This window comes from Filicampus tigris, chromosome 9 (assembly GCF_054856515.1).
Source record: "Filicampus tigris isolate MCC_2025a chromosome 9, RoL_Ftig_1.0, whole genome shotgun sequence".
NCBI classification, from domain to species: domain Eukaryota; kingdom Metazoa; phylum Chordata; class Actinopteri; order Syngnathiformes; family Syngnathidae; genus Filicampus; species Filicampus tigris.
Window position 1 is genome coordinate 8058242 of NC_141225.1, and position 27868 is coordinate 8086109.

Genomic DNA, 27868 nt, shown 5'->3' on the forward strand with positions numbered 1-27868 from the left:
CTTAGGTGCGCTAACCAGCGCTAATCATGATGAGCCATACAATTAAACAGATTCTGTCGAACTCTTCCATCTGGACTGTCCGTAAGCCGTAGACAGGCAGGAGGGATCATCAGGGTGATGAGAGCTTAGACATGGTCTGTTGGCGAAGCATGTTTTTTTTTTTTGTTCAGGACTCTCGCCTCACCCCTAAAGAACTTGCCGCTCGAGTCGGGTGCCAGCTTTAGCCTTCGCTTGTGCACTTGGGCCAAACAACAAGCAAACGTGCAGCAAAACTAAGTGGTCACGAGAGGCACATAAAAGCAGCGGCGAGCTGAACGTTAAGCAGCGTGAGAGATGGTCAGCACCATTAACCCCAGCTTCACACCCCCCGAGGCTGACAGGAGAACACGAGGCTTCACAAAGCCACAATATTTATTTTTCTGCCCTTTTATTGGTTTTCTGACACCGGCGAAGGTTACATGGATTCTTCTGCAACCGTGGTGATATGAATGCATCTATCAGCAGAGGGCAGGCCCACATGCAGATATCGCTGGGTTGGCATTAGAGTCACTTCCTTGAAGTGGCTATCTTTTAATATATGGGGTTTAGAAAAAAATGCATTATGTAGAGTCACTGGCCTTTTCCCCATGTTTGTATTACTTTTCTACCTTTCAATGGACTGCTGGTATTTTCACCCCAGCATACCGACAATGCTCTGCAAATACAGTGTAACCTCTATTTTGTGATTTATCCATTCCATAAAGCTTGACTAAAACATTGAATTGTATCAAAACCAAAGCATTATTTCCCATAGAAAGTCATGTAAATTGTATTAATGTGTTCCAAATACCCCCAAAATATGAAAAAAAAAACATTTTACAGAACCATATAGTCTTACATATAAAAAGAATAGTATGAAATAAATCTATCTGTGCGCCAGGCGGAATCCTTTTACCTCCAAAATTGTCACTTTTCAGGAGACCCCAAAAACGTCATGTTTGTTCAACCAATAACATTGCATCATTGAATAGGCAAGCCATTTCCAACAATTTGGATTCAATAATTTCCATGAATAACACCCACACGTGTGGACCGACCAATACTATAGATTTGTGAAAAAATATGAAATTCAACAAATTGTGACATAGGAGGTTTTCGGCCCGATTCCAGCGATAAACTGACACTAGGCTAAGTTGGGGTAACACTGGCGTAACACCTTGAAAATAGTCAAAAACTGAATCATTTGGAAACTAGTGTACTGGAAGACATTTACTGTTTTTCATAAGTTCATCTAGTAATGGGCTTGGTTAGTTGTTACACATTTCATTAAAAAAATACAAATTGAGACAGTATTAGAGTTTTGTTCATGTTCTCTTCAGATTATTAGAGTTCCTTTATTGTTCGATCAAAAAAATCAGTGAGGAACAATTTGTTGAAAATAAAAAAAATCAACATGATCAACATGCATTTACAAAGATTTGGGTAGGTATTTAAAAAGTTTCAGAATCCAATAAATGAACATACTCTCGAGAGAAAAATTGAAGAGTTTGCTAATGCAATCTAGTTACCAGACAAGCTAATTGTTGGGCTAGCTTTTCTTTCTGTACTACTTTTGTATTTTCAGGCAGTCTGGATGTCTTGTGGCACCTTGTTGCCCCTCACAGGTCAGTCTTGGTGCTACATGCGACATCTAGAGAGGAGATTCACAATTTTTGGAGATATTCTGTTTAGCGCTGTGTTGGTCATCTCGAGTACACTACAAACTATAAGAGCTGTAAGCACTCTTATGGTCTCTCACATTTTAAAAATTAGATGTGAAAAATGATGTGCCTCGCTTTATTTCTTCCCTCCGTTATTCGGCGTGTTCATTTTTCATTTGATGTTTCAGAATGCACACAATGAGTCTTTTGTGTGTTCCCTGGGTGGGTTGTGGAGGTGTGGAGTGGCATGATGCCTCAAAATGTCCAGGTGCGAAGTGCTTTTTTCGATTCAGAGCAGAAGGAGAGCTTCTGTGTGTGTGTGAAGTGGGGAGTACGGTGCTCTTTTCTTATTGCGAGCGAATTGTGTCTACCTTCTAATAGCTGTGTTTTGTCTGCAAGAGTTTAGGGTCGCCGAGGTTTTCTTCTCTGCCTCCTCCACCTGAGCCAGTCTGGGATTGATTGGTCACACTTGTGAATAAGTTTAATTGGCTTGCCTCAGTGGTGGGTGGCTCTTTAAAAAACGATGTGGAAGACCAAAAGAAGCATTTGATCATGTAGGACTCGGCTACCTACCCCCTTTCCCATTCTGCAGCTTGCTCTTCATTTTTTTCTACTAAAAAAATACATCTGGAAGAGAAGCCCCCGCTCCCTCCTTTCTTTCTCTTACCCACCTACCTCCTCCTTTGGCTCCAAGCTGGACTCGCTCTCATCTCTGCCTCTGGCCCTTTTCCCAAGGCTCCTTTGCTTGATAGGATTTATGCTCCACCACTACAATTGCTGCGTTACAAATATACTCACTCATGTGCGCCGTGTGCTTATTCTCGCACAAATACATCGCCTTGTTTGGTTTAGGTAACTCTTTACTTTTCAGTTCGCCAAGAGATTGAAAAGACACATTTTGACCAGAGATTTCATGCTTCATTGTCTTATAGACACAATGCAGAAAAAGACACTTTGGATAAACACTGCCACTTTGAGCCTTTTTTTTGGCCACCAAAATATTATATACGTATATTCGACACATTCTGCACTCTTGCAGGACCAGAAAGACTTGTAGCTGAGTACTTTGTTGATTTTGCCTTGGCGTCCGAGATTGGCAGACTCAAGATACCCATGCCACTGAAAGTGGGTGTGATAAAATTAACATTTTCTTTGCTTCTTCTTGGGCTTTTTATGTCACTTGTTGCAAAATGCCCAGCCTTAGCATGACATGGAGTTTTACATTTTTTGCTAGATACACCAAAAATGTGCACAAGGCTATATGCATGTTTAACCATTTAAAAAATAAAATAAACACGTATTATTTTTTTGACTATTGAAAAACTATAGAAATAAAATCAATGACCTCCCACATTCCAAATTATGCATGTATGTTAGGTTCATTAAATCCTCTAAATTGTCCATGCATGTGAATGTGATTATCACAGACTCATTTTCAGAATCAACAACATTTTCTTGGTTTTGTATAATTTCACACTTGTTGTGTGGGGCAGGCGCTCCAGAGACTGAACTACTACGAGAAATTTTCCATTAGATGTCCCTTTAAAAAAATTAATTGAGCTTCCCGCCTGTAGGGGGCGGCCTGGAGTAGAACAAATATAATCCTTACAGCTCCTCTAACAACAAGACAGCAAGCTCTTACTTGATTAAAGTTAGTCAACGATAATGGTCTTTGTTTCCATCGGCTATTGATGCTCATGCCGCTGTGTTGTGCTATTTTAATAATGGCTTTCACTTTCTACTGGGTTCAATAGCGGGCCACCTCTAAAGTCACACTGGTGATTATATGCTTACTACACAAGCCCATTATTGATATTTTCAGGCTCAGCGACAGACCCACTAATTGGCAGGACTTCTTAAAGCTCTCTCAGTTTATTTAGTTTGTTTATTAAGAATTCTGGCACAGACTCTTCACTTTAGCTGTCATTTGTGAAGATGCGGCCGGTCCATCGTTGCTGCTGTGACACTTTAAACAAACGGCAGTGCTAATTGGTGACTTTGGCACTGCCGTTATGTGCACGCTTTTGTGAAACTGTGAAAAAACAAAACAGAAAAAACACACCACAATTATTCAAAACTATTGCTTGTGAAAATGTTGAATATTCCATGAAGGTCACTGATTAGTAGAAGTATCGTCAACGAGTTAAAATGTAATTTTATTACAGCTGTATGTCGGCAGAATCTACTTAAAGTAGGCATTGTGTATGTAAGCCAGAGTCAGTGTTTGCCTAAAGGCAGCTTAGCTTCCATTGTCATGCCGATGTCATGTGAGTGTGTGTATGTGTGTGTGAGGATGCTTGCAAGTTAAATCCTGGAGTGTTGGATTTACTGTCGTAAAACCCCTCCGACACAGTCAAAGGGCCTTTTTCCTTGTTTTGGTGCTCTCTGCCATTTGATGTTAGAGGACAGTTTAGGCACCAACATTTTTGAAAAACAGCTCATTTGTTTAACTTATTTTGTTATGTGTTTTGTTATGTGTGCATCTCACAAGGGTCGTGGGTGTACTGGAGCCTATCCCAGCTTTCTTCAGGCAGTAGGCGGGGTACACCCTGAACTAGTTGCCAGCCAATGGCAAGGCACACATAGACAAACAGCCATTCACACTCACAATCACACCTAGGGACAATTCAGAGTGATCAATCAACCTACCATGCATGTTTTTGGAATGTGGGAGGGAACCGGAATACCCGGAGAAAACCCACGCAGTCACGGGTAGATGCACTCAGGAAAGCCTGAATTCAAACCTGGATCGTATCGTACCCCATGTATCAAGAAACGTATTAAATACGTACTAAATTGACTTTAGGGGAAAGCTGCACACACCTAGCTATTTGGTATTTTAAATTACATTTAGGAATGTATTTTACAGCAGCTAAATTACATTTAAGCTCAGGAGAACTGTAATTTACACAAATGCATGCTTCTGTATTTTTTGCATGGATTATTTGAAATGTCATGGGGGGGACAGAAAACACCCCCCAATTCTGGGATGACCCAAAAGCCGAGGGGGGATTTGGAAGTACCGATGTGACTGTTACAACAAGAATGCGTGTGCGGGCGTGTGTGTGTGTGTGTGTGTGTGTGTGTGTGTGTGTGTGTGTGTGCGCAGGCGCTTGCCTGTGCGAGTGTTTGCGTGAACTCTGGACCACCAGCTCATTTCACACACCGACAGACATCAAAGAGGGTTTGAATTAACCTAGTGTGTCCACTCTGTATTCCAGCCACAATTTCACGTTTCCCCGCCGCTCCACCAAGCCGACATTCATATTGAAATGAAACAGATGGAGTTTTGCCCTTCACCACGGCACTCGTTTCTTCGCTGCAGGAAGATCAAACTTCAAACGAGTAGGAATAACAGTGTGGAAAAAAAGGGAATGTGTTTGCAGGTGGTGAGGTTGAGTGTCATCACGAGTGATGCGGAGGTGTTTATGCATGCCCGTATCATGTTTTTCGCCAGATTAAAGCGGGTCAAGTGGCATTCCGTTATTGTCCTCTTTCAAGATGGCTCCAGCGCTACTCGAAGTTTGACTGCTCACTTTATGGTGTTAAATTGTAGAATATTTTAAATGTAATTAAGGATTGTATTTAAATGCACATTTTGATAAAAATAATCCAGAAGAAGCACTTATTTTCATGGGATCTAATATACAGTGTATTTCCATTATTTTCTGTTCATGTTGAAATATATCGTCGCTGTTCTGTGAAAAACACGTATGTCCAATTTTGTAATTATTTTTAATTTTCACGTTGATGGGATGTCTGTAACGCAGAAAACCCAATCATGTAAAAATTTAAAAAAAGATAAAAAATGGACATCATTTTTCACAGGACAGCGATGATATAATGTCAGAAAAATAAAACCCTTCAAAGGTTGTTTGGTATCAGAATTATTTAAAACATCCCTGAAGGGAAAAAGAAAAAGCGAAGGGGATTGGAATCCAAAGTTGGATTTTTGTGGGGAAAAAAAAAAAAATAAAGGTAATATCACCCAGCACTACGTCAGGCTCACACATACAACTGAATCTTTTTTTGGTCTTATAGGTTAGGCTTATGGCGAAATAAAGGCAACTGAAGCCTGAATTCAGATGAAAGGAAGGTTATTTATCTACTTCAATCAGAGTTGTTAACTTACGTACTAAACACTAGTTGCAGTCTTTTCATTAAACATGTACTTGTAAACATATGTCACTTAATCACAAGTCAGATAACAGTAATGCAAACAAATGTGTGGCTTTATCACTTCAAATTCATGAAACAATGATATGTAAACATGTGGACTGCGCTTTTTCAACATTGAACCAATCCAAACACTTTATAAATAAATAAAGGCTATTTACATAAATTAGCTAGGCTAACTGACTGACCGATATGAACCAGAGGTTGTTGTTTTTCCCCAAAATGCAGCCTTTGCGATTTCAAATGTACTAAATTGTGATGTTGATTTGAAGTCCTCAATTCATTTCTTTTTTTAAGGATTTTGCCAAACCCATGTTTCCAATTCCTCCTCATCCTGGCATCTAATTTAGTTCTATGGTATCTCTCCTTTTCATTTAGTTGGAGCGCTTCAATTTGCGACATATAGGCGGGAGATTGTGGACGCCATCATGCCGACGACACAGGTGTCGTGCATGGGAAATGGTGATGAAGAGCGGGACGATGATCCCTTTGCTGATTGAGGGCCGCGCGTAGGGAAACAAACGTTGGCGCTGTATATTTTTAATATCCCGTCGCCGCCGTCGAGACACATTTATATTTCATTAATGTGCCTTCTTCTGGTCCTCGCTGATGGCCTTTTATTGTCTCCTAGATGTTGCACAGCCATCCACTTACCTCAGCACGTCTAACTGTATTACCTGCAAACACACGCCTGGGTGCTTTGCTCTAAATAAAAAGTCTTTTTGCGTTGTAATTCAGCATACACTTAGTTAGGTTATTGGTTTAAATTTAGAGACGTCTGGGGACGCTTGCGATTCTAATGCAGCCACATTATGATTCCTCCATGTGTGCAGAATAACGCATAGCATTGGCGCACAGGCTGACGTGTAAATTGCTCGGAGATTAAATCATGGCACTGTGGCCGAGAGGACAGGTGTAGGGAATATAATACCAAAGCAATAATATTACAGCATTTCATCACTCGTAATAACTGTCTGTGTGCGGCGATGTGTGGCGTTTATGTGCGTGGGAGGGTTTTTATTTTATCGCATGTTCACCCTCGTATTGTTTTCTCCAGCGCTTTTCAATACAGACCCACGCAACTGCAACACAATGGTAAAAAGATGCCTTATGTAACTCTCCGGCCCGGAGGCGGCGCAACTGGAGTAGGTTAAATTTGAGAGTTGTTTTTCATCTTAACCACTGATCAAGTGCTAATTTAATTGCAGGCATCTGACATTGCCAATGCTTTTAGGTTTTACCATCAATTAGAAGTGACACCACTTCAGATTGAAGCAGAATGGATCGTGTTGGATGTCATGTGTGATGCACAAACACAACAAAGCACCAAGAAGCGCTCACTTGCTCGCACTGAATCTGCTGGACAAATAATTGAACCTTAACAATGAAATCAACATCTTAATCCACGCGCATAAAGGCCTGATTATTATGTGTATTTAATATCTACCTGATGATAATCACACCTGCATGAGCTGAGCTCATGCATAAAGTAACATCATCTCTTCATTCATGGGACACGGGGCCACACAAGTCTTATCTTTTTAGCTCGAAACACCACCACAATGGGTTTGAAATGAAACGAACAAGATGCGTTTTAACTGCAGACTTTTAGCTTCAAATTGAGGGTATTCACATCCAAATCAGGTAAACGCTGTAGGCATTATAACAGTTTGTGTATATGCCTCCCAGATTTTCACGACGGGAGCTGGCTAGCTGCATGCTAGCATTGCATAGCCTCAGGTTAAGTCATTGTTTCCAGGATCATCAAAACACCTCAGTCACAAACATAGCGAGGAAATGTGTCTTTTTTGACACGTTAAAGCGGAAGCCAACCCCAAAATGTTCTTTACAAGAATATGTTCTCTGCAGGCCCACGAGTCGAAAATGGCGTTCTGATTCATATTGCATTTGTGGAATATGAGTTAAGCAGTAAAATCCACCCGTTTTTGTCCATCTCAGGGGGCAACCATTTTGTCATTTACTGTTGACCGAAAATGACATCACAGTAACTCAGGGCTCAGGTAACGACCAATCATGGCTCAGTTCAGAAAACAGGTGAGCCGCAAATTTCGGATCTAATTTAAGACAATCTATCTCTCTATCCATCTGTCTATCCATTCATCCATCCATCTTGTTTGTTTACCCGCCTGTATGCAGTCCCCCGCCTGTATGCAGTCCCCATAGCGTCTTCCTGGTAGACAACACAACACCCTTTAACCTTTCAAGCCGGCACAGTAGCTTAACCGGCTGTGTTCATCATCCAAAGTAAGTGACACAGCGTTACTATCATCATCGAGACTGTACTTGCTAATCACATTTGACAGTGTGTGGCCTCCTGTCGCCAGCCTGCAACATGCTGAAACAAACACTTTTCACCGCCGCAGCGGACGCGCCCGCTTGTAAACGTTCTTCCTATGAATAATTCACATGCACTCAGCTGAACTGATCAAGGTGGATTGTATTGTATTGTATTGTATCGTGTAATATGTGTGCTTGTAATTCCTGGTTTGCTGAGTGGGAAAAAGAATAAAGTGGTTTGTACTGGATTGGATTTGACAGATGCTCCTTCCAGGACATGATTGAAGTCTCTTTAATGTAATGCAGACCCAACAATGAGACATGGAGGGCAATGAGTGTGTTGAGGTGTGTGTGTGTGTGTGCAGTTGTGTGCCCATTAGAAGACAATGCAGCTACATCATGGATTCATATTGGCAGTGAATTGGCAATGAAGTGCTTGTGTGTTCCAATGCTTTAAGGTTTTGTAACTGCTTCCAGTCATACAAATGCATAATTACCCTTAGTGTTTGTGATTGGACAGTATAATAGTATAAAAAGTTACAAATATAATAACTCTTTTTTTCATGATGAACCCTTGAGGTGATCAAACTGTGAGGTCATGTACCGCCCACATTAGAAGAAACTCTTGAAATCTTTGTAAATTAGCATCTCTGTCATCTAGGAACCCCGCTTTCAAGTGCAGCTCATTTGGATTTATTCCCTTCTAGAAGTTCATCAGAGTATGAAGCATACCGTTTTTATGGCATTGTAGTGGAGTGGAGCAGGTGCTAACTGAAGAGCTTATTGTGTGGACCTCTTCAGGGTGGGGTCTTCGCCATACAAAACCAGGATTGATCAAGACATGACTGTTGCGGCAAAGTTTCTAATTCCATAGTGTTTCCCTTTTCATTGCAAATCCTCTAAAACGGGGGGGAACAACTATGTCTACTTTTCTGGCTGACCCAGGGCCTCTAAATGTGTTGAAAGTCTCTGTAATCAACGTGTGCTTCAATTCACATTAGTTCTTTTTTTTTTAATCGGAAGATTAATGTACTGTAGCTCCGAACGCACGCGGCTGGCTTTTGTTTATATGGCTTTACATAGATTTACATAGTAGAGAAATGTCACGTACGCTAGTCAGCCAATCATCAGTGTATTTCTTCAGATGTGTCAAATTATCACACGGGTTACGCAACCAGTCGGATGCCTGTATTGCGAACGCAGGCTGCCGATTGGTCGCGTAACACGAACCCGGAAGTGAGGTGCTGAAATGCCACACTAGTGAGCAAAATTACTTTTCAAGAAGAACGGCTCATTATTTTGCAGCAAAACAAGACCAAGACGATAGCAAGGAACTTTTACCGCACCATTCTGTGCTCCCCCCCTCACCACATACTCAATAATGGGGTTGACGGCGCGCTGCGCCCAGCTAAGGTCATTTTCGAAAAGGGCTTCAGGAGCCGCATCCGGCCAAAGAGCCACAGTTAGACAGGCCTCCTCTAAATGATAATCGAAATTTGATCTATCCTCCATTCGACATAGGCATAGGTAAAACAGTTTGGCAATTCAGTGCTGGCCAACTTTCTAGGATACCAGCTTGTGATTTGGGCTCATTTGAACAAATCCCTTAGTATGAATTTGTCCAAGCACAAGCCCTGTAAGTGACTCAAAATGGTCACTTCAACCCAAAATGACTGACTTCCTGTCCATTTTGAGGGGTGGGCCCTTAAGAATTTTTTCTTGTTATGGTAGACCGCTCAACTTCTTGTTTGTTGGTCAGTAGGTCAATTTTATTTCAAAATTTGCTCAAGACAGCTACTGACTGAGGTTTGAGGACATTTCCACTAAATTATGAAGTGCTTACAAATTTGGTGAGTTTCAAGGCACGCTGAGACACACCGATCTTTGAGATTTGAGTTGAGTCGCACTTACAGATACACCTTACAAGAGAAAAAATTATAGTCACATTCTTACCGATGAAAAGCATGTAGTGCTTCTTCCAGATTTATTGGTACGCCACACATTGTGGCATTTTCTCTGTAGAGACAGAAAATAACATGAAAACACAGCAGAGAAATCAATGTAAGATCGCCGCCTTCACTTCTCTCTACGGTGAGTAAGCGGCATTTTTAGTCCATTCATATGTAAGTCAGTGGATGTGGCTCACCGTGGTCCAAGGAACGCTCAGGGAGTTTGTGTAAATGCTCAGACACATGGAAAATTAGAGGGAACATTGGTCCTAACTATCATGAAACACAAATTCACATTCACATTACGACTTATTGTTTCCTTAACATCCTTTGATGCTGGCTGAAATGAAGTCTAGTGAAGTGTGCTGAGGGCCTGCGTGATACCAACGAATTTGACAAGGTTTGTGAAGTTCAGTTTTGGAGGACGAGAGGACTTTAGGAAGTTAATTCTTATTATTCATTGCTTAATATCAAACATGACTGAGTTCCCAGTACCTCTGATTTTGTTTTTAATCATTTCAGTGTTTCAACTATTAAGGGGGGGGGGGTGCAGCATGTCTCCTGGTTGCCTGCCATTAAACGTTAGCTATCCAAGTGAAGAAATAATCAAATCTCATTCATCCGGCAGCGTTTTTAATTGAGTTCATCTGAGAAAAAAACGCTCTCTGTGCTTTTGACTCCCAACTCTCCACAATGGAGCCCTTCTCGGATATTTATTCTTGATCATTTCAATTCTGCTAATGACAGAAGATGATATTTTTTGAGCATGAGTGCATAGACGTCTAACTGGTTCACACTATCTCCGAGCTCATTGTGTTTGAACGATCTCTCACCACTTCCCATTACATTGAAGTACAGGGAAAATTATCTCATTTATTAGAGGGGAAATAAGCAATGCAGGTATTTGAATCATGCTCCAACTCTTTCCGTCTCAGAAAAACACAAAAGCGTTCGCAGTAATGGCGCATGCTAAAATGAAAACGTTAGCTTGAAGAATGAACATTTTATGATTTTTTTTTTCATTTTTTTTGTGCTGCAGCTTTTCAAATGTATGTGCTGCAATGACTGGGGGCTCGCCAGAGGATCATTCTTTGTCTTCAAGTCAAGTCCCTCTTGCCTCCACATATTTCGCACGTGAATGCAAAAGCATTGCCACAGGAATTAAGACATTGTACTGGAGATCATGTTGAGTATGTCTGTCTCTCACAGAGCCAAATTACAATACTGTGTGTACATTTGTCTCAGGATAATCGAAACGGTTATTTGAATACTGCAATGCAACAAATCTTCCCAGATGACCTATTTTCAAAGCAAGTCTTTGAAAAAGTGAGGTTGCAGAACACTAGCCATGACTCATGTTTATTTAATAACATACATGACATGAAGCACCCTGTAAATGATTGTATAGTACACAGATGAGATTATCCAAGCAGTTGATCTGCTTGTAATAACTGTAAAGCAGGGTACACAGATATTCATTTTTAACACCATAATTGATTTTGAAAATTTGAGAGTTCCCACACAGTGAGGAAAATTCAGCAAGAGTGTGCTTACTGCTCTTATAGTGCAATGCTGGAAATAACTTTCTTTTCTTTGTGGAGCAGTTTTGATAATCAATTATTTCATTTGAGGAGCAACTTTTTAATTTTGATGAGCAATTTTTCGCTGGTTAATCGCAGAGACCTGAAGCAAGGGTTTGATTAAACAATAAAAATATGACAAAATCATGAATGAACAAATGGTTTTCATTTTTATATGATCAACAGTATTTAATTACCAAATTCACATTGTGCCTAGTGGCAAACTGTATTTTCTTGTCTAGCAACATTTTCACGGGGGGCAATTTCAAACACACATTATAATTTCAGTTTAACCTTAGCATTTCTGAATGATTTGTATGGTCTTGATTTACAAAAAATGATAATATCTACTGTAAATAATTTTGTGAATATTTATTATGCAGACCTCAAAAGTCAAAATAAAAACTCGGACTCTATTCTCAAAACAGACAAATAACCAGAGCTGGGCGATCTGCCTATGTGACCTTTGGATAAAATGCAACAAGGGATTCTAGTTAAGGTAAGCTGTTTTAAGACAACCTTTAAAAAACACTAACAAAATTAACAGAAATAAGCACATGCTAATAATATAATGTGTTTCAGTGTGCCAATTCAAGCCAGCACCTTTAGTGCAAGTAGGAAATAAGATGGATTCTTTTTGATTAAGTGGTGGTGGGGGGGTGTTTTAAGTGGGACTCTTGCATACCTAAGTTGTATAGTTTCTGAATTGGAACAAAATTGTTTGGAAAATATGTCTTTCGGCCTCTCAAAGAGCTTTTTGTTGACCACTTACAGATACCAGTGATGGCGAAGAAAGAAACTATGGAGACACTTCACATATGTATGTTGCAACCTAGATGTGCTAAAGATTTATATTTCATTCATGTGTGATAAGATATAGTTTCAGTAAGGGGGACAGTCCTATTTTGTCATTGTTATAGATATTCTGTAATTACAATAGTCTTGTCACGACCTAGAGGTTAGAGATCAAGTGGCTCATGAGGTCATAAAAAGGCGCAAGAGAGATAATTGAGGTAGAACACAACGTGTGTGGTTAGTAAAAAAAGAGCTCGTGAGTGAATGCCTGTTCGATGTAAAATGCTTCATGTAAACTCCAACTGAACTGGAAAAGTAAAGTTGCCCAAACGAAGAATGGAGACGTGTCCTTCCTTGTGAGGGTGCAACATGTAGGCCACACAGTAGTAAAAATTAATATTTTGTCTATAATTAATTTGATGATTATTTTTCATTTAAATTTAGTAACGTTAAAATGATTTTAACAGTAATATAGATCATTGAACATGTCACGAGAAAACTGTAATGCGTCTGCTTTGGACAACATTGCACATTGATATACACACACAGCCACGCAGAATGGATAGCGTTAATCCTGAAAAAATGATGCCACGTCGTTTCCAGCCAATACAGTACTACGAAATAAGTCCGTGTGATTATGTGAAAGATGCAGCACCAGATGGTCTTTTGAGAACAAGTGGAACAGGAAGTGCAGCAGACATGGTGCTCGTTTGCGAGCTGCACACGCATGGACAATGCTGGAATGAATACAGTATGTCCTCCTACCTGACGATGAACAGAGTGCTGCTTTGGTCTGGTGTCTCAACAGCCTAATTTACGAGCGCGGCTCTGCTTACGTTATGGACATAATGACCGCGAAGGGTTGAGACTCAGAGGAAGCACAGATCCTCGGACAGGCAGGTCAGCCAGCCTCCGACTAGTTAAAAATACTCAACGCGGCATTGGTTTTTAATGTCACCTGCATGGCGTGTCCCCTCTCAAACTGAAAACGACTCCTCTTCGCTGAAATGTTCACTGCACACGCATACCTCCGCCTGTTCTTGTGCACATGAGCACTTTTTCTAAAAATTGTGGATTAACATGCCAGTGGTACACCTTATTTGCTGTTTTTGGTCAACCCCTTGTAAATTGTTGCAAAGCATTACTCCATTGTTTTTGTTTGTGTCCTCTTCGTTGTCCAGTGTGTGTCTACTGTATTGTCGAGCAGTAAATGACACGCGTTACACCTCATTGGACCCAATATGAACGTACTTGTGTGCTGAAAATGTAAAAAGTATAGAGAGGTGTATTTCTACGTACTCTTACACATTTTCCAAGCTAAACTAATACACCATTAGTGTATATTGAAATTCAATTTAAAATTCAAATGGAGGTTGACAAGGGGAATTCATATTCCAAAAGGATTTAATGTGGGTAATGAATTGTCTAATGTCTCTTTTTCAACACAACTGATTTGTGAAAAAAATTATTTTAGTGAAATGAAGGATTCCCTTTTGATAACATACTGTAGCTGTACATCCCGGCGTTGTAATTTCAGATGTTCTTAAATGAGGGAAAAAACATTCTTTGAAAGAGACAGAAAACGATTGAGCTTTACCCACGGTGTGTTTTTAGAGATTTTCCTAGAGCGTGATGGCGACACTGCCGCACACGCTCGCACTTCGTGCAAAATGCTGATTGACAGCGCTCTTGAAAGTCGCCTATGGTTTATGCCACACAATTTTGGAAGATTGAAGCCGCCTTTGTGTGTCGCCGTCGATTGTTTTCCTTGTGCTGAACCATCTGATAAAAGCGAAGTTTCTTCTTCTTGAAAGCAGGATGGTGAGCAATGTGGGCTCATGTAATGAAAGGGTTTTGATGTAATGTCAGTGCTGTCAAGCGAACAAAAGAAAAGCAAAAGTGCTTGAGATGCTCCTTCTCATGTCTTTTATCTGAACAAGGACTTTTTAGCACTGTTTATCCTGCCTGCCCAGAATAGTGAACTGTTTTTCAATGCATTGAGTTTCTTTCTCTTCCTTGCACAGTTTTAATAGCAGACAATCATTCACTTCCTTCGCCAATGTTTCTCTACGCTCTTGTGTGGTTGTCATCGTTCACCACTTGTTTATGAATAGGCGCTAACTGTGATTTTGGTGGCAAATGCACTAGTACAGATGTACTCACAGTCTTTTTCTACTATTCCGTACAAGGAAAGAAGAAAAAAAAAATCTACTATTGCTCTGTTGTGTTTGTCGTAGGTAGTGAGGCAGAATTCTACTGCGTTATAGTAAGAGCCTTTTCTAAATTTCTGATAGGAACACTTAAACTTATTGGAAGGTTATTTGCATAGTTGAGATTGCAGCATGCAGCGAACATTTTCAGTTTTCATTAATTCCAATCTAGCAAAACTGGCAACTACATTTTTGACCCGCCAGAAATTCATCTGATTGTTGCGCGACTGGTCCGGTTAGTCCTCTTTTCCGCATATGCAATACACGAATGAGACTTGAAAGGCTTGTATTTTGAAGATGTCTCACTAAGTAGAGTTTGTGTCATTTGTTATCATTTAGTCGCCATGTGGTGTCACAAAGTGATGTGACAAAGGACTAGACACAAACATCTTTGATGTCTTGGATTGGGGAAATAGCTAGCGTGTTGGTCCTTGTGCAAACTACAGCCCCAAATGAATTATTGTGTTGGCGTCTCTGTTTGTGTTGCTGGAATGAACTCCACCACCAACGAAGTAATGTCTACAAATCACTTGCTCGGCAACTTTTCTCCGTTGAAATCAATGCATATGAGACTAATGAACTTTCACTATTCGGCCATTGCCGAGAAGGATCATTACTACAATGAGTTTTACATTTGCTCAATGAAGAATGTTAAGCTACAGAGCCAGCTTATGTTGCACAAAGTTGAAAGCAAGAAGAACAGCGAGATAATCGCGGAGCAAGCAGAAGAAATCGCTTATCTGAAGGAAAGTCTTCAAGTCCAGAAAGCAGAACTCCAGCAGAGTAGGATCAAAGTCAAGAAGCAGCAAGATCAGGTGTCCTCACTGGAGCAAAGTCTCCACGAGCAGAGAGAAGAGCTCCGGCAGAGTGAGAAGAAAGTCCAAATGCAGAACTGTCAAATTTATACGCTTGAGCAAACTCTCAGTGACCAGAAAGGGGAGTTTCAGCAAAATGACCACATGCTCCAGAGGCAAGAGGCTCAAATCGCAGCGCTGCAACGAAGCCTCCAGGACCGGATGGCCCAGCTCGAGCAGAGCGAGCAGAAGGTGGAGGAGCTGCAGGAGAAGTTTCAGACTTACGTGGAGTTCGCTGAGCACGACAAATGTGACCAGAAGGTCAGAGAGGAGAAGCTGATGGAGAACCTCCAAGCATCTCATGCCAGGCTGCGATCGATGGAAAACCTTCACAAGAAGAAGAAAAAGGCACATTTCTGGTCAGGCTTTTGGTGTGAAAGAAGACAGGCTGAAAGGGCTGAAAAGCAAGAAAAGGAGTCAAGCACAAAGGAGAACGAAAAGGCTGATAAGAAAGAATTCAACATGAAACTCAAGTGCCAGGCAGAGATGAAAACAGATGAAACTTCGGAGAAGAACAAGAATGAAAGTCCAAAATGTGCACGCAAAGTGGCTTTTAACTGTTGAGTCAGCCCGTGCATGTGAGTTTGCTGAAGCTGTGAGGCCGTAACACTACTGATGTGTTGTATTCAAAAGGTTCCAGATGTCAAGTCGTGATTACTTTTACTGTAGTAATTTGAAAGCAAATCATGTTCTCTGTGAAGATTATTCATACAGGACAAGTCAACAAATTGTGATTCGTTTTTTTCTCAACTTCCTGCCAGTCACCGTCTTTAATCTTTAGATTTTTGGCGACTATTATCTCACAGTGACTACTCTATTGATTTGAAATGTATCGACACTCCATAGCTTGCAATGCGAAGGGCGTCTTGGAAAATGTTTACTTTCTTGTTATTGTTCTTTATCATATAAAACTACATTTTGAGTGTTTTCACTTTTTGCAGGCATGCTCACGCCGCTGAAAGTTTGTATACTTAGGCCCCAAAATTAGCTTGGTTGCATACCATGAAATGTTGTGAAAATTCGACTCCTGAAGCCAGTTTCACTTATCAAGGTGAAATGTGGTATAGGCGTATCTATCATGGGTAGACCCACAAAAAGGAAAATACACAGGAAGTCGACTATTTTGGTTTGAAATCTCCATTTTATGATCAATTTAAAAGATTTGGGAGGCCACAACATGCCCGAAAACAATTTTTGCAAGTATTTTGGGGGTTCCAAACACAACCCCCGGTAACTCAAGTCAGTAGCGATTCTTGGAAAGAGACAACAAAGAGTCCCTGACACAAGTTTCGGCAATCAACGCCAAATTCTTGTCGACAGGACTCACGATAAAGACTCAAGGAAATTTGATCAGAACCAGGTAACCTAATTAAATGGGTGATGCTGAATTGCGACAAACTATTTAAAAAGGGCAGTGAAGTAAAGCAAAACTTTGATCTTGGCCATGAAAAAGGAGGTGGCATCAATCGCAGCTCGCACTTGACATTTTGGATGTAGTTGAGCCAAGGTCAAAAATATCTTTCAGTGATCATAGCCACTATTATTTAGACTCCTCACTTTTAAATAGACCTGAAACAAAAAGTAAACGTAGTTGGTCGCGTAGTGGTTCACATGGCTGACTCTTGCTTTGTGGGCAACGGGATCAATTCCGGGTCTTTGCGCTTCTCACAATCGCCTCGTGATTGACTGGCGCCCTCTGAGTCCAGCTCCAGCCCCTGCCGTGATCCCCTCTTGGATAAGTGGTGGAGAAAATGGCTGGTACGCAGTGTTCCAATATGAATGTTGGTGTGGTCCCTACTCAGTCTTTGACAAAGAGCCGGACTTAATGGTTTGAGGACCCCCCCAGTGAAATGAAGGCATGGCTCTTTTCTATAGGGCAGAATGGGAATGCATTAATCTGGCCCAGATGGACACACTGAAATTAATGATCATTTACACTGACGACATAATCAGACTTCACGCCATCCTCCGATACTAAATTGCTTCTTTTGTTCCGCCGTGTTTTTCCTTTGCGTGCCTCTCGGTCATTGTCTGCCTTGCCTCACTCGCCTCGACTGTTCCCCAGGTTGTTCTCTGTTATTGGTCATTAAATGTTACCATGGAAACTGCCACTTTGTCAGAAATTGGCATGCTATATAACAGCGGCACCGGCCATGTTTGATGTAGAGAGAGACCTTCTTGCATTTGGTGTGAGATTGTCAGGTTTGGTGTGTCACAGCGATGGTGTTTGCTTCAGTGCCGCCAGGTTTCGGAGTGGGCACGCATGATAGAGGTCAGTATCCCACACCCCCGCATGAAGGAGCAAGCATGGCCCGCTGAAGACGCACCCTGTGTTGCATATCTGTCAACCAGGTTTTTTTTTTTTTAGGCATCATGCTGTCAGCTCAAACAGCAATGACTCTTAGCAGGTGATGTGTAGTGTGTGGGTGTGCGTCAGGGATGTGTGGGTGCGTCAAAAAACAAACGTAAAGCAAAACATAAAGTGAACCTCCACATATTTTCTTCATTTTGGGGGTTGGCGTACCCTGCTATTTTATTCACTGAAAACTCACCTATTTGCCTTTTTTATGCTCAGGCCAAAGCCATGTCTAATATAAAAATACTGCTTGGGTGCCTTCTTGTGGCATCTTGCAACTTCATTCAGGCCTTGTCTAATGGGAAAAAAAATGCTTTAACACCATCTGTGTCATCTATTGACACTTTTTTATATGTGGATATTTGGTATTAGTAGTTTAATTTCTCCACAAATAACAGGAGTACACTTTGTGTGTATTTGAAAAAAATAGGATATAAGTGCAAAGAAATCTGTTAACTACAAACTCATATAATATTTTGTTTTAGTGTGTGGATAAGAAAGTAGAACTTTTTCCTCTCTCACTTATAGTGAATTATCACTTTGCCGTAAGACAAAGCAAGATGTCTGTGTTTGGGGGTTGCTAGTTGCATAAATCAGAAGATAACTGCCTGTCCGTCCTTGTGTGTATATAAGGGAGGTATGTCCTCCCTTTGGAAGGAATAGTTAAACACTTGATAGCAGCAGCAATTCTGGTTATATTTGAACGGTCTCCTTGCACCCACGTTTTTATTGTCCTGTCTCATGTCTATTCAAAAGCCTTTTTTTTTTTCTTTTTACTTGACAGCATGACGTAATCCTTCAATGCTCGCAAAGCAAATCTATGAGGTGCACCTTGCATGACATCATCCAATATGGTGGAAAGTAGGGCTGGGTGATATTGGTCTTAATCTTTTTGATTGTAATCGTTTTGGTTTTTTTTCCCCCCACTTTACACAAACCGAACAACAGCGATGTTACTCAAATCAAGTTTTGTGTGATTTTTCTTTGTTTCCTTCCTAATGCAACATAATTGAGAACTATGTCTTTGGAAATGTTCCACGCAATCGAGGTGGCTCATAAGGTTTCTAAATATAAGTTGGCAACACTGATGTGCTTTTGTAAACTAACTCAACAATTGTCCGGTTAAATAAGCTTGATATCAAATAGATTTATCGCCCCGCGCGAGTGGAGAATCTCTTTTTGAATAAGTATAGGGAAAAGGAAAAGCACAATTCACAAAGTTAATCCTTCGAAGGTTGCAAAATTGACTCAGGTCACATGAGGTCAGCTGTGTTGATCATAAAAAAAAGCAAAACGCACCTAAATGAATACTTTGACATTCACTGAACCAAGCTCGTGAGGTTGCGCTATGTCATCTAAAATGGCAGTGTCTCCTATGTCAAAAAAAAGCCAAAGGTTTTTAAAAAAGCCAAAGAAAAACCTAAACATGAAGACTATCTTAGATGGTCATTGAGGTCCAGTGAGATTATCGTGCGATGTCATCTAAGTAGGCTGATAGCGTCTTTTTGCCTTTCGGGGACTGTCTGTGTGTAATTAGGCTGTGCTCTTTGTGTAATGACTCAACACAGAGCTGCTCTCTGTCGGGCTTAGCAGGCATGAGGAGAAAGAAAAACCTACAGGGTCAGGATTTGTCAAGTCCGAGAGGGGCATCAGAGTCTCGAGTCTACGTGCACCTGTGCAAAACAAGACTATCGAGTTGGCAGAGCTTTGAAATGCAACAGCCGGTGCCTTTAAATTGCCTCTGGGTTCCTCGCTGCTTTGCTGTGTTTTGCCCACGGTGCGCCTGAGATAAGAGGGCCTGGACAAAATGGCTGCCAGAGCGACAGTCACGCAGGTTAGATACAGACTCTCCAGACGGATATCTCCAAAAATGTATGAATCGGCTCCGTGAGATGAAAGTCGTGTACCTCCACTTTATGATGATTTGGACTTTGAACACTAGTACAGTTTTAAGAGTTCACTTACATATGAAAAGGATGTCGCCAAACAACCAATGAAAACATGTTTAGCACCATCTTTAAAATGAGTTTCGCAATTGGCTGCCAGAACTGTCCTTCAAAATGTGTACTTTTAGACCACACCTCCTCCATTCGCTTTGTATTGGAGACGAGAGACAAACCATAAGCTGATCACCTTCCTTTTTTTAACGACCCCAATGTCTTTAACCTTGGATTGTAAATGTAATGTTTGTTTGTGGTGTCCATCCATCCATTCTCCCAAGTGCTTGTCCTAATTAGGATTGCGGGTGAGCTTGTGCTTATCCCAGCTGACTTTTGGTGAGAAGAGTCAGTCCGCCCATGGGCTGGCCACCTCATTTAAAGGATAATGTTGTAATATGATTTGGAATTTTGGTTTGAAAGCTGGGCTCCAGCCGATTATTTTAGTAAATGATTCTTCCTTGAATTATTTTGTCGATTAATCTTTGAATCACATTTTTAAAAAGTTTCCATTTCCAAATGCTATATTTTGTGTTCAAACGACTTGTATTGGTAATTGTAATCATTTTTCGATGAATGACTTGCGAATTTTCACTTCGCATCAGGGCTCGGTCCCTTCGCTGTATGGGCATCTTTTCCGCGTGTGAATCCTTAAATCAAAATCAGCGCACACTTGGGGTGCAACACGTCGAGTTAGACTGATGGACAGGTGCCAGCCTGCCAGGCTTCATCAGTGGCATGGAAGTGGTGCGTAATTAGGAGAGGAGGAGACGTTATAGCGAGACAACCCCCTCAAGGCTCTGTCTCCTCAGCAGGAGGACCTCCACACAGCCCACTCAACAGAACACACACAAGCGTGCAAACACACTGTCACGCATGTAGCAAAATATAATGTGCGCCGTTTCGCACGTTTGAAGTCCTTTAGTGCGTGGAAGCGTGAAATCCTGCACACAACTTCCAACACATCACTTGATTTATCCTTTTTCTTTACCTTTTAATGTCGCTACTTTGACGGATTACAATGGGAAGGCAGGAAATTATGCTTGTATATTTAATATACCTCAGTGTGAGGCACTGGATGTCGAGGAAGGAAGAGAAATGGCGGCGAGAAGAATTATAGGGAGGGTTATTCTTTTGCCGCTGTTTGTGAGAATTCCTCGCGGATGGGAAAAAGCAATTCTCTACCATCAGCAAGTTAATAAAAAGCCTGCACTTTATCTCCGTCGAAAAGACAAATACCATGACGGAGGATGGAAGGGAAGGGAGGAGAGGAGCGTGGGGGAGGTTGGCCCACATTTCCTCTCATCCGTCTCTTATGCTATGAATCCTTGTCTGATTGGGCAACAAGGTGCTGTTGAATCACTTGTATGGACACGGCTTTTTTTGTTTTTTATGTTCGTGTACAGTGAACACCCATTCATCGCGGGTTGATACGTTCCACAACCCGATGCAGTAGCAGAAAATCAGCTGCTGTATAAAAAAAAAAAAAAGCACTAAAACACATTAAAAACCGGTTTACCCCTCACCCTTGCTGTAAACATATTTAAATGTATTAAAACACACTTTTTAAAATGTACAAAAAAAATGTGTGTGTTAGCCATGTGCCTTTAAGAGGTGGGGCGAGTGACAAGTTTGAGTGTGTGTCTGTCCGTGCGCTGTGGCCCAGCAGCGTCTCCTGCGTGAGTGCGCAGATGTTCTTGGTGTTCAATAAACGATGGGAAAGGGCATGGGCGAATGTGGTTCGCCTTTCCCACATGCAAGGGCATTAGAGCAGTGTTTTTCAAAACTTTTTTGAGTCAAGGCACATTTATTTCATTGAAAAAATCCTGCGGCACACCACCATCTAAAATTGTGAAAAATAAGCTTATTTTAAAAATATAAGTGTTATATTGTTTATATAAGCAGCATTTTTTAACATTGAAGAGTGATGTTATATTATAATGTCTTGAATAGGAATTAAATAAACACAAAGAAAAAGTATTTTATAATGTTTCATATTGATACTTACTCAGTGTGAATCATGGGCCTGTCTGGATAAACATGCGTCACTAATTGGCTTGTCTCTAAAGAAACACAATTAGCTACCTGTTGCTGCAGCTACCTACTGGTATGAAAGAGTACTACAATGTAGTAAAGACATGATTACGCTACCATGCGCTAGACAGCACAGGCACACAAATTAGATAATTTCCCACGGCACACCTGACAATATCTCGCGGCACACAGAATTTGAAAAACACTGCATTAGAGTAAGTATACTCTTAAGACACGATTAAATAAATCCCAAAATGTAGCCAATTCTTAATCAATTAATTGATTAATTAGGATCTTTTTCAACACGTTCTTATGTTACCAAATGACTCAAAAAAATTATATATTGACATGATGCTCTGTTGTGTACAGACACTGCTGTGTATCATTGTTAATTTCTGGATATATACACAGTATATTTCGTAGAGTACATTTTACTCTAAAAAGACTCTATTTGGTCTCAGTCTAAACAGGGTAAAATTTACACTTGGAAGAGAGTCAAATATTCAGAATACATTTTACACCGTGTGTGCCCTGCGACTGGCTGGCGACCAGTTCGGGGTGTAGTCTGCCTTCGCCCATTGACGGCTGGGATAGGCTCCAGCAACTCCCCGCGACCCTATATAGGATAAGCGGTTTGGAAGATGACATGATGACATTTTACACCGAAAAAAAAAAAAATTGGAGTGAACTATTAAAGTTTTTTCTGCAGTGAGGAGAGTTTTTGAGTAAATTTTACTTGTTTGGTACTTAAATCGACGCATCATTACTATTACTATCATTATTATTATTATTATTATTATTATTTTAGTTTATTTTTAAAAAATCACTCAAGGTTTCAGGAACATACTCACAAGAAAAAATACAGTTTTTAGCAATTAAGCACATTGTTTTTTTAATTGATACTGAAAACCGTAAGTTCAAAATGACATAGGAAAATACAGTATGTCATGAAGTGAATGATATTGTGTTTTATTGCTTGCTTTCATGTCAATTATTGTGTTTCTTCACGTACATGTCTATATCATTTAAAGCCAGGGTTTGCAGTTGAGGAAATGTTTTTAAACCATTATACTAGGTTTTTGCCGCATACTGTATTCTTGAATAGAGGGGAAAACTCTTTGCTTAAGCCACGACAGAAGCCAATGCACATACATTTAGCAATAGCATTGTCTGGGATTCGGGTACAGGAGGTGAATTGAACCCGGGGCCGGGGCCCTCGGGCCACCAGCCACATTATTAAACACTGGTCAACAGCAGTGTTCACCTATTGTCTTCTTTACTTCAGCTGCCCGGGAGCTGCAGAGCCACTTGTCACCCAAAACCAAAAGCCTTCAATTATTCCACAATGACTCGGGCTGCTTGCAGCTGAACACACTTGTATGTCATTGAGATTAGGTGAGCTTTATTGGCTTTTTGGGGTTTGACCATTTGAGCGTGTGTCCGCGCGTGTGTGTGTCTTTGTTCCCACCTGTTTGGATCGCCGGTTGACAATCCCTCTGATAATGTCACCACCCCCTCGCTCCCCCGTCCAATGTCACCCTCCTCTTATCTCAAACTGTCCGAATGGGGTGTATGTAAACATGTTGGCCAGCCTTTGTTTCCTGTGACGTTTGCCTGGAAGCAGCGAGCTGGCAGATAATGCCCCGTGTTTCCCCCTGGGCCCATATTACAATTATCTCTTGTTCTTTTCATTCTTCTTTATTTATGTATCTTGCCTTTTTTGGATGGTTTTTTGGGACCCAAGCACGACAGAATCATTTATCATTCATCCAGTGAATTAATTGCCCTTATTAGGGTCCTCAACATGCCTGGAAACACAAATTGTTTCACGAGTGTGTGTATCCTGCTGAAAATGACTACTTTTATATGCAGTCGATATTCAGGTTAATTTGTGTCCATATACACACTGTGTCATTTTTGCTGGAGAGAAAAAAAATAACGTGAAACCGCTGAAGAGAAATCAATTTTTTTAAGTTAGGCTCGTCTAGCGAGTGTCAACGTATAAATGGCCATCGGGGCCTTAACTTCTCGCTACGGCGATCAAGCAGCATCGCTTCGTATACGAGTGCAACCTGTACTCAAAAGACCAAGATTCCTTGCCTGTGGATCATGCTCAGAACATAAACCAATGTTCCTTCCAAAGGAGGTATTCCGATCGCGTTTATGAGACCAAAAATTAAGGTTAGAAAAGGGGTAACCCAGGGGTCTTATTTAGGTTTTTAAAAACTGGGATATGAGCATATTCAGTTTTTTGCGCATATTTACATGGCCTTTCAAAAGCAGAATAATGCCAATATATTCGTATTTTGAAAGGATAATTGACTGCATGACTTCATTGACTGCACTCATAGACAGCTCTCTGGTTTTCATGTTGTTTACACTAGGTCTGACCAATTTAATAGGCTGATATTACCTTTTCAAAATTGCAAAGATTCACAAAGAACAAATAAAAAAAATAATGTTTCTCTCTTTCATAAAATGAAACCAATTCAAAAGGACAAAGTATTGTAAAACAGTCATAACATTCATTATATATTTTTTATTTAATCTGCATATATATTTTCAATTAATTGGCTGATTAATCGGTTTTCGTAATTATATTCTACCTCACATTGGAAATGGCATCAGTGCTTTGTTACAGCTGCAGCTGTTGTGAAAACGTGATATAAATGACGATGTATTGTATTGTATAGTATAACAAGAAGCATAAAAAAGTCTCAAGGACCAATGCCTAAAAATTGAATGGGACGTCAGCCATTTTGGTTTTGAGGAGCCATTTTTTGCTCAGTAGCGCCCATTGGAAAGCTAGAAATTCACAACACTAGTTTCACTGATTAACAGGACACTTAAAAAAGTCTTCAAGACTCATGCCTAAAATTGAACAGGGAGTCGACGATTTTGGTTTGAAAGAGACACTTTTGGGGGAATTTAAAGGCTCGTACTTTGACAAACTCCCTTTTGGGGAGGGGTCACCACCGTAGTGCACAAGGTAGCCCACAAGCACCACATGAGTTGTTCTAAAAATAGCTCACCAGTGATGGGACATTGTGATTTTCTGTGAATGCTGCTTAGCACTCGGTGAGCGTTATAGAAATAAAATGTTGCATAATGATATTTTTCCGTTTCGTAATTATCATAAGATCGTTAAGATGATGTCTTCACATAAATGTATGATTCATTAATAACAACATGACATTATTCAATGTAATTTGACCAAATTTGTTATTTCAGAAGTGACTGTCAAACCCAAGAAGTAGCTCTCAGCTATGCCCCAATAAGAAATGTGTATTGTAGACAGTGGCTTTTTAGCCTGCGCCATTTAATGTGGGATAATCATGGCGTCAAAGTTTTTGCCACGATAGACGATGTGTGAGGGCCTGTTCATCTCCGCTTGCAGCTTTAATTTAGTCTTACTTTTCTCAAAAACAAGATCAACATACTAAAATATGGTATGCACTTACCTCACTCTCTTGGCACTGGTTAATCCCTACAAGACATTAAAATTGCAAAGTAGAGTGACTGTAAGGTCAGACTGTTGCCGTGTTTTTCTGTAGCCTACACACTTGTGTATGTTATCAAGCAGTATGTTGGATTTTTTTTAAGAGTGTTTCGTGATAACGCTGGGATAGCGGGCAGTGGAGAAATGGTTAGCCACACAGTCAAAGGATTCTGGGCTTGAATCTCAATTTAGCATGATCTCTCTCTGTTTTCATGTTTTTTTTCTGTGGGTATCTCTGACCTAGTCCCACTTTCCAAAACATGCATCTTTAATTTAATTAAACGTTAATTAAAGCCTTGAAATTGTCCATAGGTGTGGATTTAAATGTGAAGGGTTGTTGTCTTGTACAGTACATAACACCAATTCTGGCCTCCCTCCACTGGCTCCCAGTGCATTTCAGGGTTCATTTTAAGATGCTTCTATTTGTTTACAAGTCATTAAATGGCCTGGCCCCGGCGTACCTCTCTGAGGTCTTCCACTCCTACGCATCTTCCCGCAGCCTGCGGACCAGTCGCTGCTCGAGGTGGCGAGGACCAAGCGGAGACTCAGAGGCGGTCAAGCTTTTTCGGCTGCTGGTCCTTCCCTTTGGAATGACCTCCCATTGGATGTTAGGCAAGCCCCTTCTCTGTCCACTTTTAAATCCCGTTTGAAGACACATTTCTATTCTCTGGCTTTTGATCCGCCCTGAAATTTTCAGATCTTTTCCGGTGTCTATTGTAGATAGTGTTTTTTGTTAATGTATTGACTCCATTTTGTTGTATTATGGCTATTTTGTTGTTTGTATGTAAAGTGCTTTGTTACAGCTCTAGCTGTTATGAAATGCGCTATGCAAATAAAATTGTATTGTATTGTATTGTATAGTGTGGACAACCAGCCAGTCACATGTTTTTTGCAATGTGGCAGGAAGATAAAAACTCCATATTGGAAGACCCCAGTTGAGATTTGCAGATTTAACAGGCTTGAGTAAGGCAAATGCCCAAGGTGCAATTCTCTTTCTTTTCTTTAGTTTGACAGTAAACCTCAACTGATAATAGCAATAAACAGTTTGTAGAATTGTTCATTATCCGACAAACTGCTGCTTCTTGTGAGGTGATTTAATTTTCTCTAGGCTCCGCCGTATTTTCAGAAATGAACAATCAATATAGGCATTTAGTCAGAAAGAGAAATTTAGTCAAATGTAGTAACTGCAACAGACAAAAGTAAAACTACTGAAACAAAATCATTTCAAGGTATTGACACATTTTAAAGGTAAAGCTGTTACTGTTGATGTGTTTGTCCTGCCGTGTCGAGGAGGGAGGACTGCTTATCTCCCGCAATAGGCCCGCGCCCGGCTGCTTGACAGAGACAGATGCCACATCATTAAGGAATATTAGTGGGCTCGGCTGAGCGAACTGGGCTTCCTTCAGCCACCGAGAGCGGCAGCAGCCCCTCCACGGGGAGCTTGATAAGACACAACACACCAGAAGCTTCACGCAGTTGAATAAAAGCCGACGGCTGCACTAGGCCAGACAAATTTAGCAAGAAGCGCAGACATTGACGGCTAGAGTTGATGTCATGTTTTGGGGAAGGATTGTGTGCCTTAATGAGACAGCAGAGGGAGAAAAACAGACTGATGATGAGTGTCAGTGGTGGGAAAACATCTACACAGGCTGTCAGGGAGGCTTAATTCTACAAGGAATGCAACTGTGTTAGCATGTGTAGCTAACTAAAGGCGTCAGACGACAATGTGTGCGTGCTGCAATGTAATACTAATTAACTATGACGATAATCCCACTCAATATTTCAGTTACTCTCTGAGGTACAGACTCATATTACTATATCCAGCCATCAGTTTTCTTTTTTTTTTTTTTTTTAATTAATATTCAACACTTGTCTACAGTAGGGTCACAGCCTGAGCTGTAGCCTTTCCAAGCTGATTTTGGATGAGAGAAATGGGCTGTGCCCTAGACTGGTCGGTGGTTAATCTCTTAGCACATATAGACATATAAGAACTTTCTACACAATTTGACCGGCAGTATTTTAAGCATTCACTGACAACTTCACAAAAATCTACCAAACAAGTGTGGTGTAAACATAAGTCAGTAATTCATAAATCAGATTATAACAGTCATTAAAACGAATCTGCGGCTTTATCGCTTTTCATGTTTCATGACACAATGATACGTAAACGTGTGGACTGTACTTTTTAAAGCTATGAACTTATCTAGCCACTATTTAAATAAATATGTAAAATACACATACATTTAAGAAAATAAAGCCTACCAATTGACCGAAATGAAGTAGAGTTTTTTTGTTGTTGTCTTTTTCGCAGCCTTGAATATGACATTGTACAACATTGCAATGTCGATTTGAATTCGCTCAGTCCATGTTGCCCTCCACATGGACATGCTCATGTGGAGTGCCATTTTTTTTTTTTAACAGTGGCTTTCTAGCATGCTGCGGTCCTCTTGTCAACCCATCTGTGTGTTTACAGTGCCACTCTTGAGTTTTTGGCACACTGG

At 40.7% G+C, this 27868-nt stretch overlaps 2 protein-coding genes across 6 annotated transcripts in view; both read left to right on the forward strand.

Moving 5' to 3' along the window:
• cacna2d2a (calcium channel, voltage-dependent, alpha 2/delta subunit 2a) overlaps positions 1-27868 on the forward strand; it is a 193893-nt gene that overhangs the window by 20560 nt on the left and 145465 nt on the right. The gene's annotated exons all lie outside the window — the stretch shown is intronic.
• Positions 15157-17650, forward strand: LOC147141797 (uncharacterized). Its single transcript, XM_086040983.1, has one exon. The coding sequence runs from the start codon at positions 15179-15181 to the stop codon at positions 16103-16105; it is 927 nt and encodes a 308-aa protein (XP_085897109.1). The 5' UTR covers positions 15157-15178; the 3' UTR covers positions 16106-17650.